This window comes from Trichogramma pretiosum, unplaced genomic scaffold (assembly GCF_000599845.2).
Source record: "Trichogramma pretiosum strain Unisexual culture from Peru unplaced genomic scaffold, Tpre_2.0 scaffold166, whole genome shotgun sequence".
NCBI classification, from domain to species: domain Eukaryota; kingdom Metazoa; phylum Arthropoda; class Insecta; order Hymenoptera; family Trichogrammatidae; genus Trichogramma; species Trichogramma pretiosum.
The window spans coordinates 86,267-108,066 of NW_019641646.1; the positions used below are offsets into that span (position 1 = coordinate 86,267).

At 36.4% G+C, this 21,800-nt stretch overlaps 1 protein-coding gene across 1 annotated transcript in view; it reads right to left on the bottom strand.

The window, feature by feature from the left end:
• Positions 1–591: 591 nt before the first annotated feature.
• Positions 592–21,800, bottom strand: part of LOC106656784 (sphingomyelin phosphodiesterase-like) — a 37,664-nt gene continuing 16,455 nt past the window's right edge. The window contains exons 6-8 of the mRNA XM_023459815.1: positions 21,038–21,222; positions 15,166–15,351; positions 592–764 (exon numbers count right to left, since the gene is read on the bottom strand). Coding sequence (XP_023315583.1) covers positions 695–764; positions 15,166–15,351; positions 21,038–21,222 — 441 coding nt within the window. The 3' untranslated portion in view covers positions 592–694. The remainder of the gene's footprint in view (positions 765–15,165; positions 15,352–21,037; positions 21,223–21,800) is intronic.

Here is a 21,800-nt window from a genome sequence, read left to right on the forward strand (position 1 = left end):
GGACCGCTGGAGTGCTGAGTATTTTAAACAACTGCAGGCTTGAAATAATTGGAGAAAGGACTCACCTTCTCTGAAAATTGGCAATGTCGTATTGATTAAGCATGAGAATTCCATGAGATTTCAAATGGCTTCCGTTTCGAAATTCGAAAAATAAAAAAGATGACCTCCGAGGTTTTGTTGGTCTTGATTAGGCAATCTAGAGAATCATTAGCTTTGTACATTTTATGCATGCAGGTACCTTGTAGCAGTATTATTTGTGGCTAAAATCCTGGCATTTTAAGCACTACGGAATATCTTTCTTTTTGTTAAGTACTGACTCAAAGCTGACTACGTTATTGAGCAAGCGATTAATGTTAAAATGTTATTGTTGTTTTTAATTGCCCAATGATCAGAAGTACTACACTAAATAAATATTTTCTTGAATCATATTCTAATGGTTTTTACCTTAAAACTATGAAAAAGGTTAGAAACCTTATGTCAATTTTGAGACAAATAATCTTGTTTTCCAGATATCATTTTAATAACATCTAATATTGAAATTTTTTTTTCAAAATTCAAAAAATCAACAATTAAATTTATTTATTTTATAATTTATTATAAATTGATGAAAATATCATTATTTACAGTTTGATTTTTCTAATGTTTGCATACCGATAATACTTGAATGATAAAAAGAAGTTCCGAACTCAAAAAATCATCTGCTACCAAAAACATACTTAGGTAAATTGTATGCAAATCGTGGAATAGCCATAACAACAGACATCCTGAAAAAATATTTAAGTATCAAACAAAATTAAATCAAATAACTTACTATTGTTTTATCCATTATGCTTGGTTGTTAGGTATAAAGAATCAAGTTTCAAAAATTGTGAGTAAATATACTTAATTGTGATGAGAATTGGAATCGGGTCAGCAAGATAATGGTGTTAGTGTAATGTACCGAGCTGTCGCTTTCTTGCACGGGCCAATGAGAAAGCACGGAGATAATGGAGGTACAAGTCGGTACTGAGGGGAAATTCCTGTTTGGCTGCCGAAGTTTTTCATAACTTTTATTGTAAAAAATGCTATAATTAAATGTAGTACAAAAAAACAAAGTAAATTAGGATTTTTTTAAGTAGTCACAGTTCCAGATGGGCGCTCCATACAGGAGAATCGAGTCGACGACGTGAGCATACAGTTCTCGTCAGCTACTGCTGGGCAATCCGTACTGGTGATCTGACAGGCCCCGCAGGGCTCTTACAAGCAGACCATATGAGATGCGGGTCACCAAATGTCCTGAAAATTTTTTTCTGGTCTCCTGATACCTAATAATGAAGCCCACTATGCATAGGTTGATCCAATGAGCCTTAGGGCCCATTTTAAAAATCATTTTCTAGTTTATTAAAAAATCTTTGTGTTTTTCTAACTAGTAATAGGATATATTAAACGGAAAATTGCACGATGTACAAATCTTAGAATTAGTCAAAGAATACATTTGAATTTTTACAGAATTTTCGAGACCTCCCATCACCTATTTTCAAAGGCCCAAATTTAACGCGGTTTTACTTTTTTCTTGAGAATTTCAGATTTTTCAATAAACTAGAAAATGATTTTTAAAATGGGCCCTAAGGCCCATTGGATCAAACTAAGCATAGGGGGCTTTATTATTAGATACCAGGAGACCAGAAAAAAATTTTTCAGGACATTTGGTGACCCGCATCTCATGTGGTCTCCTTGTTAGTAATAGCTTCGAGACGGTCACAGATGATTCTTTCCAAAATCTTGCCCGCTGTATTGAGGAGCGCGCTTCGCACTCCCTCTGGCAAGTATGGCAGAGAGAGCTGCGGCGTACGCTTCCTCATATACATCGCGATTGAGTTTTTCGCATCCCGCGAAAACTATTTTTCACTCTCATTTAAATTTGACAATAGATATCCTAATTCTGACAAGTGATATGGATTCCTTAGTAAAAATGAGACCCAACGATATATATTATGTCCACGAAAATGTTTGTTTCGACGAAAAACGAGCGATTGTAAAAAAAATACATTTCGCTAAAATTCTTGTCAGCTAAAAAGTGGTTCAGACCAATGGCTATGTTCACGAGTTATATACGCCGTCGATGTGTTGTGTAGTATTTCATAAATGAAAGCAGATGCGGTTATGTTCACGTTCAACGCATTGCTAGGCATAGCTATACGTATAGCAGTCGACAATACTCTAGTTATGAGAACGAACTCGGTGATGACTTTACTCGAGCCAGTCGACGTTTTTTCACAAGATTATCTCTTCGGGTGGCACGATCGCTGCTCTAGGTATAATTACGTAGTCGGCGATGACTTTCCTCGGGGAAGTCGTCGTTTTTTCGTAAGATTATTTCTTCGGGTGGCACGATCGCTGCTCTAGGTATAAATACGTACTCGGCGATGACTTTCCTCGGGGAAGTCTACGTTTTTTGTAAGATTATTTCTCCGGGTGGCCGGATTGGTTCTCTGGGTATAAATACGTACTCGGCGATGACTTTCCTGGGGGAAGTCGACGTTTTTTTGTAAGATTATTTCTCCGGGTTGCACGATCGCTGCTCTAGGTATAAATACCTACTCGACGAGGACTTTCCTCGTGGAAGTTGACGTTTTTTTGCAAGATTATCTCTTCAGGTGGCACGAACGGTGCTCTAGGTATAAATACGTACTCGACGAGGACTTTCCTCGTGGAAGTTGACGTTTTTGCAAGATTATTTCTTCGGGTGGCACGAACGGCTCTAGGTGTAAATTCGGACTGTCAACAACTTTTCTCAAGAAAGTCGCGATTTATCGATAACCTTAAGTGACCTACACTGAAAGAAATTTCGGATCTTTTTCGTCTTACGATGTCACATTACGCAGCAAAATGCCGGACTATTTTCATTCCTCATTCTTGGTTAAATCTAATCTCACTAGGGAGCGTTTTGCTCCCATAACAAGCGCGCTCTCTTCTCTAGTGAGATGACTTTGATACGAACTTACCGGTATTATTATTGTCCATATCCTAGCACCATCAAGACACTGCTTTTAAGATCAAAATTTACTACAGTGAAAAGTGAAAATGCACGCATTTTTTGAAAAATACGGTACTCCACAGAACATCATAGACTCATTCTTGAGTAAGTACGCAATAATAATTCCATATATACCAATTTTTAGTACAGTTTTTGGATTTGTATTTGTAGTACAAAGACACTTAACCTAGAATATTTTAAAACTAACGGAAATATGAATGTGCCAAGGCAAATTTATCGATGATTTAACATTGATTTTCTATCGTAATTTTACTGTTACTATTCATATAAAGTTCGGGCCCATTAAGATTTAGATCAGTTATTCTGAAATGAATTTTACAAAATAAATTACTCAGAGATAGTTACATCTGCACATAAGAATACATGCATTGAATAATTTTCAAAACTACTATTTAGTGGGATGGAAATAGGTCCCCAACTTTCCTTTGTTTAATTAACTCTTTTCAACGTACAACAACATACAAACAAAATTTGGTTCAATAAAAACAGTTCAATTGTCTGAAAATGAAATTCCAAACATAGAATTCTAGAGACCAAACAAGTTTGCTGTGTCACAAACATAAACATTTCTCAAAAGTAGTATCTAGTGTTGAAGAAAGAAGTTGATAAATTTTCTTTGTTTATTTACAATTTTAAAATATAGTTCAAAAAAGAATAGTTTAACTGTCGGAGAATGAAACTGGTTTTCTCGCTATGAATTAAATTTTTGAAATGTCATTTTTAGACATTTCAAGTATTCTTATATTGTAAGGAAGTAGTCCAGCACAGGGTCCGACGGTACTCCTTCCTTGTATAATATATCCTGAAATTCCTTCCGCCCGAGAGAGAGATCGGAAATAAGCGAGCCTAATGGTATTGCGGATCGGCGCCAATGTATCGATAAGCGCCGAATTTGCAGAGAGAGAGAGCCGTGATCAACGCTAAGTGCGTAGAAGGGTCTTGCGCGTGCTGCCTTATGAGCAGGAGAAAGCCTGTCAAGTGGAAAGGGAGGCCTATGATGACTGACGAGCCGACGAGGAGTTGATGAATTGAACACTCTGTGTTGGACCTCGCGTGAAATAGCTTCGAGCTACCGANTTCTTTAGAAGCTTATTCATTTTGCTCATACATCTTTGTTTTTACTTTCATCTCCCGCATAAATGTATATTACTTGATATTTATATTCTTAGGATGCGGAATTGACGATGAAAGTTTTTTCGGCATGAATCCCGACCTTCGCAATTTGCTTCTCAGTCAGTTCAGTAAAATTGAAATGAACACTTTTATGACTAATTTTAATTTAGAGGTAGCTTTACGTTCGGGTGATACAACTCGTAAAACCAAATGTCATTCTGAACCTCGGGATGAAACAGAACAAGACATAGTTATGAATGAGATTGAAGACTGTAGTCCTGTACGAAAAAAAGCTCGTTACGAGAATAATCAAGATATAATTTCGGATAAGGATGAAAGTGGTGGCCCTCCAAGCAAACTAGGTCGGCATATAGGTTTCCTTAATTTAATTTTTACTCTTGTATATACACTTGGCAACAAAATTAACGCAACAAAAAATTGCATCGAAATTTTGTCGATTTTCAAATGCTTCTATCTTTCGATTAAAAACTTAATGTAGTACTGGTACACGTTTAAACAATCAATTTTTTCAGTAATTTTTAGTGTTGTGAATCAATTGAAAATCGACAAAATTTCTGTGCTATTTTTTGTTGCGTTAATTTTGCTACCGAGTGTATAATCATGCATTGATAAATAAATGGGAGAATTCCATTTGTGTTAACTAAGCAGAAAAATCTCTCCGGTATTTTATTGCAGATTCAAGTTTCACTTTTCGTAAAAATGGCCTATATTTTTTATTACAAGAATCGATTCCAGGGCAAATTGTTCTAGGAAAATACCAAAAAGATAGAACCATTGATAGAAGTAAATTGGCATCCATTGTTATTTATGATAAATTGAAATTTAATACAGTGAATTATAGGTAGACTATAAAATATATCCAAACAATTAATATGAAATAAATTTATTTTGTAATCTGTTATGTATTATATTTTCATATTTTTTATATTTTAGCATTTGCAAAGATGTTTTTGTAAAGCTACAATCTTCAATAGTTGAGCTTTTTCCTACAGAAGACCCTAAACTTCTATATGAGTCGTCTGTAACTAATGACCAAGGCATCGGTAGTGGACCCAAAGGATACTTGTACTCGACGTACAAAAAAATTAGAAGACAACTAGGCCTCGCAGACATTATAGTCTTGAAAAATAAAAAACCTGATACTGCAGAAAATTCACTAGATATTTCTAATAGATTTGCTGGTAAAATATTATTACAAAATCTTTACATCATGTAATATGATTTGATATAAAATAATCAATAACTTATGTTTAAGGTTTGCAATATAATAAGTTTGCATCATTGTTGGACCCCGTAAGGGAAAACTACCCAGACATAATTGAAATCATCGGAGACTGGCAAAAAACGTTTGATGATAGACACGGAGAATTTTATCGTAAAAGAAAACGAATATATACGTTGAATGTTGAAGATTACCTTAGAAGTTTCCCTTGTATCACTCCACCCCATGGCATAAACTTGGTAAATTAAATTTTTCTAAACTGAATTTGCAATTAATGTTTTCATTTTATTACATAATACATTTGTAAATGTTTCAGCTGGAAAGTGATTTTATGCGCATCGTTCATTCATTATCACCTAAAATTATACCAGCTGCTGATGTAAAATCATACAAAACATTGTTTTGTGTTAAGTGGCTAAAATTAGCTCCAATAATTTTAGAGTTAAGCAAAGGATATATGTCTGAAATCATAGAAAATATATGGGATAATGAAGATAAGATTAACGGTATTTTATAGTTCATTTTTTTTTTAATGATTATTTCATTATTTATTTTCAATAACAAAATTTTCTTCTCGACAGATTCTAACCGTTGTCTTATTGCGTTAAGCATATTACCACTAATGATTACAAATTCAAAAATTTTAAAGGAGAACAACGGCGAAACTATTGTAATCAAGAAACAGCAAAAACAGAAATTTTTTTTCCCAATAGCAAAGGTAATAATCTATATAATTATAAAGTCATGAATAATTATAATAGAAAAGAAATGTAAATGTTTTTTTTTGTAGGATGAAAAAGAATTTCAACAAATTAAAACAGAAATAAGTAGTATAAATAATAGATATTCCACAAAAAGCTTATGCTACATAATATACTGTGGCACCTTACATAATATAAAAAAAGCAGTTGTCATATTGAATGATCAGGAATATGAATATTCAGACCCATTGAAAGCTTTTGAAGCATGTTTTAAGTGTTGTGCCGTTTTGCGCACTTGGCCAGACATATGCAGTTACGTTTACCTCTTCATTCAACTAGCAATTTATGATATCCAACCAGCAAAATCGCCCTCATTTTGCATTAAAAGTTGCGACAACGTTAGGTTATTTTGGAACAAAGTAAAAAATTACAAAGTAGTACAGCAAAGTTAGTCCATAAATTTACTCTCTTAAAACCCGATATAGAGGTAACGTGTTCAATGTTTTGGTTTTTTAATACTTCCAGGTTTGAAATTATTCCTACTCTATTGAAATTAAAATAGATCGTATTTCTATTATTTTTATCAACATATTCAATGTTGTCGACCTACAATGAATCATAGTTGAAAAATATGCTATTTTCTATGAAAATCAATGTAGTATATTAGTTCTTTATATTCCTACTTAATTATAATTTAAGTAGTAATCGACTTATCGATGTAATATGTTAAATGTTTAAAATATTTTATAAGAATGTATATTTTGCGTATACGCAATGTTGTGATATTAATTTAGTTTCACTTTGTATATCAGAGATATTAAAGTCTTCTAACGTAATATCCCCTTAAAATCTTAAATAATTTCATCAAAATTACTAGACGAGAAAAATTAATATTTTGTTGAATAAATAAATAACTATGGACCAAAAATCAATATTGAATTATTTACTTAATTTCATTCTTATTTTCTATGGTAATCCCTCATTGCCAAGAAATATAGTCGAGACAATTATCACAAATTTAGACCATTTCATTAGGGAAATTTTTCTGGAAAATCTCAAATTAGATTTAATCGAAATGTTGAAACATCAAATTCAAAGTTCAAGAAACGATATCATCAATGATATTTTAAAAAGCCTGAAATCGAATGATGTTCCAGTAGCAGCGGTTGAATGTATTCGAAACGCGCTTGATAATAATCAAATCGAATCCAAAATTCTATCAAAATGTGATGATATTTTATATTCATATGGTACAATTTTTTCTTTCGTCGATTCAGAGTATAAAATATTTGATTTACTTAAAGCATATAAAGGTTTTTATGAACCAGATAAAATTGACTTTGCCACTAAATTAGAAACCATTAGTGATGGTGATCACAATAAACTAAATCCTACAGAGTTATTTGGGTGGTATGTACCGTTGAAAAAAACTATAAAATCATTTTTAGAAATTCCAAACATGTTCAATAGCATTTTAAACTATATTTCAGAACTTCGATTAGAAAATAATTTTATATCGAACGTTATGCAAGCCGAATTTTGGAAAAAATTCGTTGAACCTCTGAACGAGCTTATTTTACCTCTTTATGTTTATCATGACGACTTGGAAGTCGGAAACGCTCTTGGACCTCATGCAGGAACCAACAAATTCGGCTGCACTTATGCTTCTCTAGGCTGCTTACCCCCTATCATTCCATCTCAACTGAATTCAATTTTCTTCGTTTTTCTAGTTCGTTCTGAAGTAGCTAAAAAAGTTGGTAATTACGAAATTTTCAAGCACCTCATTGACGAACTTAATTTTCTTCTCGATACAGGTATAGTTATAAATTTTAATTCTGAAAATATTTTGGTGAAATTCCAGTTGGTTCAAATTGTTGGTGATAATTTAGGACTTAATACTATGTTAGGATTTGTATCATCGTTTAACTGTAATTTTTCTTGTCGAATATGTAAAGTTACGTCAGAAGAATCATCATATATGACAGTGGAAGATGAAAGTAAATTTCGTACGAAGGAAAATTATGAATTGGATATTGAAATCGATGATTTTCGCCAAACTGGAATTCAAGAGCGTTGTGTATTTAATTCAGTTTCTAATTTTCACGTTGTCGATAATTTTTCTTTAGACATGCTCCATGACGTATTAGAAGGCGTGTGCACATAAGAATTACAATCATTATTATATGCATTTGTCGTTGATAAACAATATTTTTCTGTTGAGAAATTGAACATGAAATTGAAATCTTTTGATTTTGGGTTTTTCAATAAGTCTGACAAGCCTCCACTCATAAGTTATCAGCGTTTGATTGAAAAATTGCCGCAAAAAATGTCTGCATCCGAATCTCTGTGTTTCACTTGTTACTTAGGACTCGTTATTGGTGAATTCATTCCTGAAAACGATGAACATTGGAAGATCTATACCGTTTTACGCAAAATTTTTGGCATTCTGTGTTCTCCAAAAATTACAAAAACAGATTCGACAAGACTATGCGTTTACATTGAAAAACATCATCAAATGTATATGAAGTTAAATGGGAAAATGCAGCCTAAATTTCACCATCTTTTGCATTACGGAAAATTGTTAAGACATTTTGGTCCGTGTAAAAATTGTGATACATCGAGATACGAATCTCGCCACAGAAGAGTGAAGGCAAATGCTGTAGCTACAAGTAGCTGGAAAGACCTACCGTACACGATTGCCATCAAACAGATCCGCAATATGTGTCGCCTAACAAATAGTACGGACAATGAATATAAGATGCTGAATTTTAATACTACAGAAATACGTACGGATGATGATACAGACTTAAAGTGGTTAGAAGTCAATGAAAACCACTATCGAGTTGGAGAAACATACGTAATTAATATGTCTTTAAGTAAATTTGATTTGATTAGAATAATTTAATAGTGATCATGTAAAATTAATAATTGTATAAAAAAGTCTTACTCATGACTCTACTTGCCCGGCCGTCTCGATCAAAATCGATGCAAACTTTACAAGATAATATAGCAAAGGCTATTTGTACATTTGATGAAATTTCGATAAATGAATAGCTCAATTACTGTACAATTACTCATTCCAATTTACAGTAAAATTTAATTTCAAATTTCATAAACATAAATTTATAAATGATTATAACTCAACATCTTATTTTTCAATACAGTGTATTTTAACACTAATCACACATGAAAAAAAAATCGGTAAGATTACTAAAAATGTTGTTTTCATTTTCATACATGTTTGGGGTGCTCTTAAAAAATATATTGTTGGAAAATTTATTTTAAATGTTGAAGAAAGACCAATTACCATTTCCAACACTTATATATACCTTTTTTCTGTATACATTGAAATATGAATGACGAGTACGAATGTCTCGTTTTTGATCGAGACGGCTGGGCAAGTAGAGTCATGATTAAGACTTTTTCAAACAATTATTAATTTTACATGATCACTATTAAATTATTATACTCAAGCTTAGTGTATTTATCCTTAGAAAAAAAGGTTCAGGTTATCTGAATAGTTGTCAGAATATATTAGATTTCATTATTATCATAGCTGAGTAATCATTTAATCGCGAATTGAGATTGAACCTTTCCGAATCAAGCATACAGAGCGGTCTGTACGACGATGGTTCTTCGGGGGGCTGGCCAGGCTTTGGCAGCAGGAATAGCCTCTGTCTTTTCCAGCACGCGAGAAAGACACCGGTTTGCAGGAATGCCCTGTACACCCGCAAGAAGATGTCAGGCGCGGCAATGGCGATCTTGATAGCGGAGTTCGGTACTCCGCCCAGCCCAGGTGCAGTGTGCTCCTTGATCCTCTTGTAAGCTCTTCGGAGTTCCTCCATGGTGACGGCTGGTAAAATTGCTTCTGCCTGGAGTGGTGGTGGCAGCACTGGCTTGTCGAGCACAAGAGGGAAGAGGGCAGCCACTGTGCGGCGCACCACGGACGGAGCTTGGTAAATTTGCTCTCGGTCCTCTGAGTCAGGATATGACTGTCTCATATGGTTTGCCCCATACGTCCTCGTTGACCTCGTCACACAGTTTGTTCCAGCAATAGCGCTTGCTGATCTTGATAGCAGCGTGCAGAAGACGCCTTGCGGAGGCATAGCTCGCTCGGCAGACGTCTTCTTTTCGCCGATCACGAGCTCTCTGGGCAAGCCTTTGCTTGCAGGCATGAGCGCCGGAGGTAAGCAATTTCGCTTGTCCACCAGTACACCGCGTCACGACGGCGTCGTCCATTTGCCTTGGTCATAGACGCATTGCATGCACTGGAGATGGCGGCCATGAGCCTCGTAGCCATCTTCTCTGTAGGCTCGGGAGGAACCGCGGTCCCGGCCATCATGACTGAGAGGCACTCTGTGTCGAGAGTGCGTGCGTTCTTGCAGCTTTGGCGCGTCGTGGGTCTGGGCGGTGTGGTGGTCTCTATCTCAAACATAATGGCCTGATGTTAGCGTGTAGAGCTTGTTTACAGCCCATGATGTAATTTGGGAAGTGTTTAGCAGTACAGCTTCAACGATAGCAAACGCGTCAAGGAGGCGGGCAGATCCAGCTGTTGTTGCCGGCTGTATCCGCTGGCACTGAAGACGATGGTCAATGAGAACAAGTCCGTCTTGGCCTCTGACATCGTTGTTGTATTCGTTGGGCGGCCTGGATGCAGCCGTCGTGGCGTAGCGTTTAGGTGTCGCGCAAGTCCCCGGCGGTGACTATGCAGGCTGCTTACTGGATGCACTGACCGAAAATATTGGAGACGTGCAGACCGCCTTATCCACAGTAGGAGGTTGAGCGGGCTCCAGGCTTTTCTTCGTCTTATTGAGCGCCGAGACGGCCTGTACAAGACTCGCAGTGTACCTGGTCACCTCCTTATGTAAGTTATTTTTGCCATCGATGAAAACGGCAAGATCACTCACAAATCCTCTGATTCGAGTCCACTTCCCTTCATGACTCCCGGTCGCAAAATCTGCGGGTGCCAGGAGCGGAAAATCCTTGGTTGTCACCAGAGGGGTGCTAAGAATTTGGCGCGTAATTGCCGCCGCAATCATCGGGGGGGAAGACCCGATCTTCGTTGGCATCGGCAGCAGCGATCCACTCTTCGTTCGGCTCTTTCATTGGCCGATTTAGGCGCCTGTTGTTTCCACTGTCCGTCGCACATAGCGGCCGATTCGACCCGAGCCGACTCGACAGCACAGAGCACCGGCACAACGGCGAGCGTGAATACCGATCAAAAAAGTCTTCAAAAATATTGAAAACTTTTATCAAGACTTCATAACAATTATTGTGACTTGAAAAAATTTTTTCAAATCAAACAATTAGTTGCCTTACCCGTCTGAATACTTCGGAAACCAAATATTAGGTTTCACAAAAATTTTTAAAATTTATTTTTATCATCGAAAACTCTTTGTATCAAATACGAACATTTATAAGAATTTTGAAGATTTATTCACTTTTAGAGAGTTTTGTTAGAGCAGTCAATATTACATATTCTACAGATAAATATGACTCTAAATATGACGTGTCAAAAAAGAAGGAGAGAGAAAAAGAGAGTCGTTGTCTCGCGTCGCTATGGGGGATAGTTCGTATATTTGTGGCTGGCTTGCGATTTTTCTATTCTTCAGTTCGTGACACTGAACAGATACCCGCAGACCATGCAGCCAAGCTCTCCCCTCCTGGTGCGCAGCGCAGTGGCGGCTTTGTTTCCGCAAGTGAACAAAGCGAGTGAGCGGGTCCATCTTACAGCTGCCACGTCGAGCAGGAGAACTTACCGCAGCCACCACTTTGGAGGAACTCAGAGAAGGAGGCAGGAGGTGGCTCCGTGGCACCAAGAAGCCGTAGTGACTCTAGAAGTGAGGAACGCGTTCAATTCACCCCAGTGGGACAACATCCTCGCCGCTTTACGCCGTTTGCTCGTACCCGATTACTTGCTGAGAATAATTTCCAGATACTTCTTAGCAAGAGTGCTCGACTTTACTATGGACGATGGCCCAGAGTCCTACGAAGTCACAGCAGGTGTCCCACTGGGGTCAGTCTTGGGCCCGATCCTGTGGAATGTCATGTATGATGCCATCTTGCTCCTCAACTTCAAGGACGATGTCCGTATTGTCGGCTTCGCGGACGACATTGTAGTGGTGGCTGTCGCCAAGCACCTATGGCAGATCAAACAAGTTTTGAACGCTGCATCACGGTTGGTGACCACAGCATACGCTCGTCCCCCTCCATCCACTACATGGGCCTCCACATCGATGTCAAGCTAAAATTCGATCACCACCTCAACAGTCAGCGCGCAGGCAGCCTGTCTGATCGGTGCCCTTACGAAGATCATGCCCAACTCTGGCGGCCCCAGAAGTAGCCGACGTAAGCTGTATGCTCACGTTGTCGACTCCATACTTCTATATGGAGCCCCTATATGGAGCTCAGCCATAAAAAAGCGGGCTTACATTCGCCAGGTGGAGTCAGCCCACCGACGAGCTTGCCTGCGTATGATCAGTGGCCAGCCGCATGTCTTTTACGAGGCGACATATGTCCTTGCTGGCCCTCCTCGCGGACGAGCGTACGTGGCTCTACGGTCACCGCGGACGCAAAGGACGAGGAACGCTTGGCAACGCTAAGTAAATGGTAGGAAGCATGGGACCAGTCAACGAAGAGCCGATGGACGCATCGGCTGATCCCACATATCAGAGTGTGGATCGAAAGGAGACGAAATCGTGAGGAGATCAAAAGGGTGTAGATAGAACGAAGAGTTAAACTACCACCTTACGCAACTCTCGACCGGGCATGGCTTCTTTAAACATCATAGCCGACAATACGATCACAACTATAGCGCGCAATGCCCGGTTTGTCCCTCATTTTTAGGCCCTAGAATCTATCGCCTTTAATTAAAAAATCTGAAAAAAGTTGAGGTTATGTATTTTGATAAAAAAAAAACAAGAAAAAATTTTTTTCAGATTTTTTGAGGCTTCGCATCGTCCTAAAAAAATTATTTTTGTCCAAAAAAGGGGTTTTTGGCTTCAAAAAGTGCTTTCAAATCTCTGAAAAGGTTTGAAAAAATTTTAGGTTACTTTTTTGAATCAAATAAAAAAGTTAAAAATTGTTCGAAAAGGTTATTGCATTCTAACGCCGTATATGAATTTTCAAAATTTTCAATGATTTTTTATGAAGGCCTGAAGCACTCTAAAATTCTGGAAAAATTCGAGGTTGTTTGAATTATTAGAACATATTTTTGTGAGTTTTTTCAGATTTTTTAATTGCTTCAGGCCTTCAGAAAAAATATAGATAGAAAATGGATGTTTATAGTGGAGGAGGGGGAGGGGGGTCCAAAATTTTACTTTGGCTCTTTTTTATCATGTACTATAACATACCAAAAGCGCTTCAAGATCGGTGACATACGTGCAGACAAAAATTTAAAAAAGTATTATTTTGACCCAATTATATAGCCTTAAAGAGCGCAAAATTACTTTTAAGTCTGTATACTTTAGGTAGTTATCTGACCAACAAATTCGGGCATATGTCTAGAAAAAATCTGAAAAAATTCATACGCTTTTCTTCACATATTCTAAGACTTTTTTGTTCTTTTTAAATTTTTCGTAGAGTTCATACTTATTGAGATAAGAAACCGCGAAGATTCATTGCTTCAAATTTTAAAAATTTTAATCGTTTATAGCTCTTGAAAAATAGATTTTAGAGAAAATTCGCATGAGCACTTTTTGTTGAAATTGATCCTAAAAACCTTAAAGAGTGGGTTTCAGGTCAAAAAGTTTAAATTTTTATTTTGGCAATGCTTTCACATTGACTTTTTTGAAAAACTGTATGGTCAAGTTTTTCCAGTTTTTGAGCTATGTTTTAATACATACCGAACAATCATCTCCTATTTTTTGAAAAGATTTTATCGATGCGTCTTTTTATAATCACACAAAATAGCGTATTTTCGACATGCTAGCATAGGAATCCTGTGTTAAGGTACCGAACTTTTTTTAATTATAGTTCGGAAATGGTTTGGTTAAATTTCCTGAAACTTCTCACACATATAAAAGGCACTGTCAATAATATGGGTTTAAAATTTCAAGACCCTTTATCGATAGACATTTTTTTGATGAAACTACCGTAAAAAGTCTTTAAGTCCTTCAGACCGCAGATACAGCTATTCGAAATTTGACTGAACACTCAAATATCATGTCAACTGGTCTATGGAAATGACAGATTTAATCCTTCAATTCTCAGTGAAACTTCAAACAGCTATATTTTCATTTCTAGAGGACTTCAAATATACCAAATGAAAGGTAATTCTGTGCTCTTTGAGTTCATACAGTTTATTTTGAGGTTTGATTTTGCCTAGCATATGTAACATGTAAAGTTCTAAAGCTATACTTTGTTTTAGGGGCCTTTTTTGCACGTTTTTCGATACATAGTAGCGTCTCCAGAGCATAATGCTACTCAATCCATTATAAAAACTTACAAAGGAGTAGTTGACATGTTGAGGAAGCTTCTTGAATAGTTTTGGAAAGGAAAGTCCAGATCATACTTCATTAGATTTTGGGTTTTTTGTTTTTTCTAGAGTGCTCATATCACTTTAGGGCCTATTTTTTCTTAAAATTTGGATGATTTCCTACATTGAGCGAGAGCTTCATGAAATATTTGCGATCTTTGATGAATTACGGAAAAATGCAAAAAATTGCCAACTTTGGAATTCTAAAAATAGTTGATAGAAGGCCCCAATCGCTTTATACATTTTTTTGTACATTCCTGGCATCCCAAACAATGTGTTCATCACATAAGATATAAAAAAAAAAGTTTTGACTGGTTGAGTTGATAGAGAATCCGCCATATACAAATTATTCGAAACTAGAGCGTTTGATATTCTAAAATGGTGAGTTATCAAGCATAAACACGATAAAAGATGCAGAAGACAATTAAAATTTTTATTGTATGTCTCAATTTGTATTGCTTTGAGAGTTTAATTTGAACTAAATATTTTGAAATTAGATATTTAAACGTATACCTCTTATTCGAATTATCAAACAATGATCAATTAAAATTTCTTGATTAGTTCATAAAAATTAATCCATGATTTTTGTACGTACGAAAGAGCTAATCCATTATAAATCCAAGCTCGCCAGCCAGTTTTTGATGTATTGTCAATTCTCGCTTCTAAAGTTTGACACAGTGCCTTTCGATCGTGACTTTTTCCGCATCTTAAATCACACAGAAGTCTTTTTTTGCAGTCATCAGCACATGACGGTCTCACAGGTGAATTTTTGAAATAGTTTCTGTGAAATGAACAATAAAAAATTATTAAATATTCTCTAAAATAAGGAAATTATTAAAAAATTAAATTTTAAAATCCAAGATTGCATAAGTTTCATTAACTTTGATATTTATAATAGGATCGTTTGTATCCTAAATAAAATTTGAAATAAAATTCACATACAAGTTTCTTATCGAAAACTTACATTCAATCTTACGTAATATGATAAGACAAAGCCGCTCGGACAACAGGCACTCTACTCATCTTCATGATCAATATCGGGGGCCGGAGGAAGCAGGCTTTACGTTCGTAAAGCGTAAGGGCTAACCGGGGGATTTTTTAAATCAATTATTTTTTCATTTTAGACTGTTAAAATGAAAAAAAATTTTTTTTCTTCAAGAACTCGACAGATGCTTAACGAGCCGTTGCTCGTTCAGTAATCGCGTTGCTGAAAAGGGTCGAAATAGTCGCAAATTAATAAAAAAAAAAATAAGATGGTTTGTTCGCGTAAAAAAAATGAACAATAATTTATTTAATACTAGGACCGCACGCACGCTCGCAATAATTACAAGTGCCATTCGGTCGCTTACTCGTCGCTGAAAAAGTCGCCTGCAGGATGTATTCGCACAGCGTCGTCGCTCGACTTGTATCCACGTTGGTTCGCTCGCACGCAAGGTTCATAAATACTGTTCGACACTCAGACACGAAGTGAGGGTTAGCGTGCTGCGAAGATCGATCATAAGTCCCTGAATTAATTATTATCGTCTCCCCGTCGTACTTGAAGTACGACGAGCCACGCAAGTTACTTATCTGAAAATATGAATTCGCGTTCGCGACTTAGCGTGCAAATTATACTTTTGCTTTACAGTATCTAACTGGACAAAATGCCTTCAAATAGGGTATTGAAAAGGTTTAAAAGGGACTAAAATCAGAACTCTTACAAAGCCATGGTTTCTCACCACGAAATAATACATAATTACAGCCACACAGAAAAAGAAGAGAGACAGAAGAAGAGAGGATAGGTTTTAGTCATAATTAGTAGAGAAGAAAAGATTACGCCTATAAACATTCATATTCTATCTATATTTTTTCTGAAGGCCTGAAGCGATTAAAAAATCTGAAAAAACTCATAAAAATATTTTCTAATAATTCAAACAACCTCGCATTTTTGCAGATTTTTTGAGTGCTTCAGGCCTTCAGAAAAAATCATTGAAAATTTTGAAAATTCATATACGGCGTTAGAATGCAATAACCTTTTCGAAAATTTTTTCACTTTTTTATTTGATTCAAAAAAGTAACCTAAAATTTTTTCAAACTTTTTCAGAGATGTGAACGCACTTTTTGAAGCCAAAAACCCCTTTTTTCGACGAAAATAATTTTTTTAGGACGATACCAAGCCTCAAAAAATCTGAAAAAAAATTTTTTCGTGTTTGGCCTTCAGAAAAAATATATATATAGAAAATGGAAGTTTATAGCGGAGGAGGGGGGCAGGAGGGGGAAGGGGGTCTAAATATAAAATACCAAAAGCGCGTCAAGATCGGTGACATACGTGCGGACGAAAATTTAAAAAAGTACCATTTTGACCCATATATATTGATTGGTTACCGTGATAACTCCGCGTAACCTGTGAAATTGGTCGCGGCGTGAGCATTTAGTTTACGAACCCGCGTTTATTTACGAGTGCGTGTTGTATCGTGCCTGTTTATTGACAAGGTCGTGTGTTATTTACCAATGCGTGTCGTATAATGCGTATTACTTTGCAAGTGCGTGTGTTAAATTTACCAGTGTTATACCCGTGTTATATTTACGTGTTACTACGTGTTATATATACCCATGTTATTGTTACAATGGCAAAGTTCTTGGGCACAAAATTAATTGTGGATGGGTACGTGTACCTCCGATTACGGCAGGCAAAAGGAAGAACCTACTGGGACTGCAATAGCCTGCGAAACAAAGGAATGTGATGCCCAAGCAATCACGCTTGGGGACTCGGACGACACTTTGGTCGTATTGCAAGGACCAGTCGAGGAGATTCCTCCAAATCCTCCAGATGTAGATGAATGCAGTGCAGAAAAAGTTAAATTGAGGTAAAATTAACTTTAAATGTGGAGTGATTCTAGTGGTGGTATTGCGAGTGTAATGCGCCTTATGCTAGGATTAAGCAGAGAGCTGAAGAGCATCCCAAGGAACCGCCAGCTTGAATCTTGCCTTCGGAACTGAGTGGCTTGTCCAGTGGTGTCCATAGCCACTTACCAGATCGCGAAAATTTGAAGAAGAGTATGCGGCGTTCGTTGAGGAAAAATTTATCCCCGAACCCAACCTCCATCGATGCATTGAGTGAAATACCAGAGCGGTTCACCAAAACATCGATGGACGAAAATTTTCTTCTCTACGACTCGCAGGACAACGACACCAGAGTCATTGTTTTTCCTACACGAAAAAATATAGAAATTTTGTCGCAGAGCTACATATGGTTCCTGGATGGAACATTCAAGGCATCTCCTAACATTTTCACACAGGTCTTTACAGTGCTTGGAGTCGTGCGTCGATAAGTGAGAGATGCTGACGATGAAATTTCGCGCACGGAAGTAGTGTTTCCACTCGTGCATGCTCTATTGTTGTCGAAGGAAAAAAGCCAGTACACATCTGTCCTAAGCGTCATCTTAGAGAATGCAACAAATTTCAACATTCACTGCAGACCAGAAATCATCATGACGGATTTCGAGAAGGCTATCATTAATTCATGTGAAGAGATATTTCCAGATTCAAGGGTTGTTATCCCCACTCGCTAGATGAGACCACTGCGTGTGTCCCCACTTAAACGACATGCACAGCTTCACTCGTCCCCACCTTGCGCCGACGGCCAATCAGCGCGCTCTTACTTGCTATATAAGCGAGGCGCCCAGCCAAGCAACTGAAGTCATCTCTCGGCAGTCATCCAGAGCACATCGACTCACGTCCTCGTGCTCGCGTTGACGAGTACTCGAGAGTTTTGACCTAGGGCAACTTCTCAATAGTGAACTTGGTCAAATTACAAATACTCGCCTCATCATTTCATCATCTTTCTCCACTTTCTGATTTTTCAAACTTCCGACTCGGCCGCTAGGTGGCACGGTGCCACTAAAAAGTCGTGCCTGCAAGAGAAAAGGTCGAGTTCAGAGTACTATAAGTGCCTTTCGACCCAAATCAATCAGCTTTTGACTGCTCGACATGTTACAAGTGAGAACAGAAAAGTGGATCGACTTTTGACTGTTCAACTTTACAAGTTGGAACAGAAAAGTGATCGGATTTTTTGTTACTCAACTCTCACGAGTCAAGTGACAGCCAAGCATCCCCAGCCAACAACGACGTCATCGTCCATCTAACCATCACCTCTTTGGAGAAGACTGACCTTGCTGAGGACTACTCATCAGCGGCAGACGGTCACCATCGGTCTTAGCCGGTCAACATGGGTCACAGCCGGTCACAGCCAGCCATCCTACATAAATTGACAGTCTGCATGCAAAACTAGTCCTTTTCAAGACTAAACGTAGAGATTTCAAAACTTTGTAAACTATGAGGCAAACAAATAACATCGACTCTCCTTACACGGAGAAAAAAATATAATAAATATTGTTAGAATTCACAGTAAAAATTACTATAATATCTAGTAAAGAGGTGACATCGACACACTTTAGTAATTTTTACTATTCAATGTAGGAAAAATTTATTCTTTTGAATTCTATCAAAATTTCCCATTTATTACAGTAATTTTTATATTATGAGTAGTAATGTTTCTTGTTTGAATAGTAACTTTTCTTATACAGATTAATAATCATTGATATAAACTGTATTAAATTTTCCGTGGGTAAATGAAATTTAGAATAAAAATTTTTTTTCATTAATCGATTGATTTGATCTCATTGGAGGTTTGAAGGTGTATTTTTCGAATGACAATTTTGGAAATTTTATTATTTTCGGGACTAGTCGTATCAAACTCTAACCGCACGCTCGCTGTATTTTAATCCTACCTAATCTAAATAACCTAATACTACTACTAAACGCACGCTCATATAGTATAACATGTTAGTAAGCTTGATCATTGCGTTTTCATCTTCTATATATAGTAAGCTGGTTCAAATTTTAGCCACTTGCGGGTATGCAAAGCGACATCTAGCCATGATATTGGAAGTTCATTCACACAAGAAAAGTTACTGTACGCATAGCAAATTTTGCTATACAAGGTGTACTTTTTCGTGCTTGTACAGCAACATTTGCTAAGATCATATTATTTAGTATTATGTTTCTTAACATATAATATGTAACTATAAAATAAAATTTACTACAGTGAAATTTTTACTATACACTATAGCAATTATTGTACCGAGTTTTATTAGAATATTTAATACCTTTAAGAATATTTGTTTTAATATTATCAAAATTCCTGATAATAGATCGATGTCACCTCATTACTATTTAGAATAGTAATTTTTACTGTGAATCCTAACAATATTTGTTGTATTATTTTCTCCGTGTAGGATCACTCGTCAGACATCAGTCTGGTGACTGTCCAGTATATTTCCGCTCTGACTAACTGAGCGTTTACGATGTCGGTGAAACTCTACAAAATCTCGCAGACTCACTCGAAATCGTGCCCTCCACAATACATTGTACAACAAGATCGTTTGCTTCTTGAACTTGGGACAATCTCTGTTCCATAAAGTCCAAGAGCTTAGATTTTCAGAGCCTTACAAAGACGAAGAAAATCGAAGCTTCAAGGAATTCGCGCTGATGCTACTGGGGCTAGCTTTCGTTCCTGAGACTGATGTACCGAAGGTTATGCGGTCACTAAAAAAGTCGGCTCCGAACTCACTACAGGCACTTTACCTATACTTTGATGAAAACTATGTAAGTATCACAAACTTCGCTTTGTAAAGTGGTAATATGATGTCATTATTGTACTAATTATATTTTACTTTTTGTAGGTGTCAGGAAAAATACGTGCTTCACCTCCACGCTATTCCATCAAATTGTGGAACCAGTTCGTGGCAACCCAAGAGAGAACACGCAGAACTAACAACATCATCGAGGGATGGCAATTAATGCTGTTGTTTGTTTACTCATTTTTGATATCCCTTACTACACAGTTGTCAAGTATTATGACCCAATTGTTATGGACTCAAATTTTATCTTTCAGCTATGCAGCGATAATAATTCTATAGGAAATATTTACGTGTTTCAAAAAAACTGTACCCTCCGTGGACGTAAAAGTCTTGAGCTAGAATAATTATTTTTAATTGGTCGCACTGTCAAAAGAGTCGTTTTTCATGAACAAGTAGGGCTTGTGTGATGGTTGTTTTTACCATCTATTTATTTTAATACTTTAGGTCAAGGTACGTTTGTGTGCAAAATACCCAAAAATCAATTGCATTTGAAAATTCATAAAAAATGACTTATAGGGCACATGCGATCAAACTGCTCATACTGGGCTTCATGATTGAGTACCAGCAAGCAAGAAAAAAAATTTTGGTTAGAATTGGCCACCCATACTTGGTGGGGTGTCGCTTGTTAGTTAATTACCAACATTATATTATCTTGGGACTAGATGTGTGAAAAACTATTCTTTAAAACTTGTTTTATTTTATTCAATGTGCATCTACTATGATTACATGTTATGAAAGTAGCACTGAAATCAGAATTTTATTGATAACGTCATTAAAATTGATTACCTGTAGTAAGTATCGAACATATTTGGTTCATTTAACATTTTATCTATAAGAGAGTCCCAGTCTTTTGGAAGCAGTGAGGACATTTGGTAAGTTTGCTTTACTGAATATAATTTATACCATACAGGATAATCATAAAGATTGGCTTCTTTTAAATTCATAACCCAACTCTCATGATCTAAAACAAGCTGTAATAATTAAAAAATGTATTATTGTTTCAGAAAATTATCATGTCATTTTTTAGATCAGTATAGGTATGTTTAAACTGGTGTACTGTAAATGTTTAGCATTTATGATCATTTTTCCGAAAACATTTCCTCGAACTAATAGTACCGCTATTTTCGTGAACTTTTCTCCAAAATAACATTCCACTGAAAATCTTCTTTAAGAGTACACACCTTTGTTAAATCCTGTATTATTCTATGAATTAAAAAACATGAGAATGAAATGTTAAAAATGAATTTATTGTTTTTGATGTAAAATTATGTTTTCTCAAGTCTTTTTACATCAGAAAACATATCTCTAACACCTTATTATTTAAATTAGTTCAGTGCGCATCGTAACTTATTATTCTAAAGCTCAGTGCCGTATGAATTTGAATGGATTCTTTGACCAATCTTGCTCCTAGAGGTCTTAAAATTTTTGCAATAATATTCGTCTACACTCAAGTTTAGCAGATTTTTGTTTAAATTATTTTTTTAATTTATCAGTCCTAGAAATCAGCAATAAGCGTTTAAAAAAATCATGTTTAAATTTCTTTTTATAT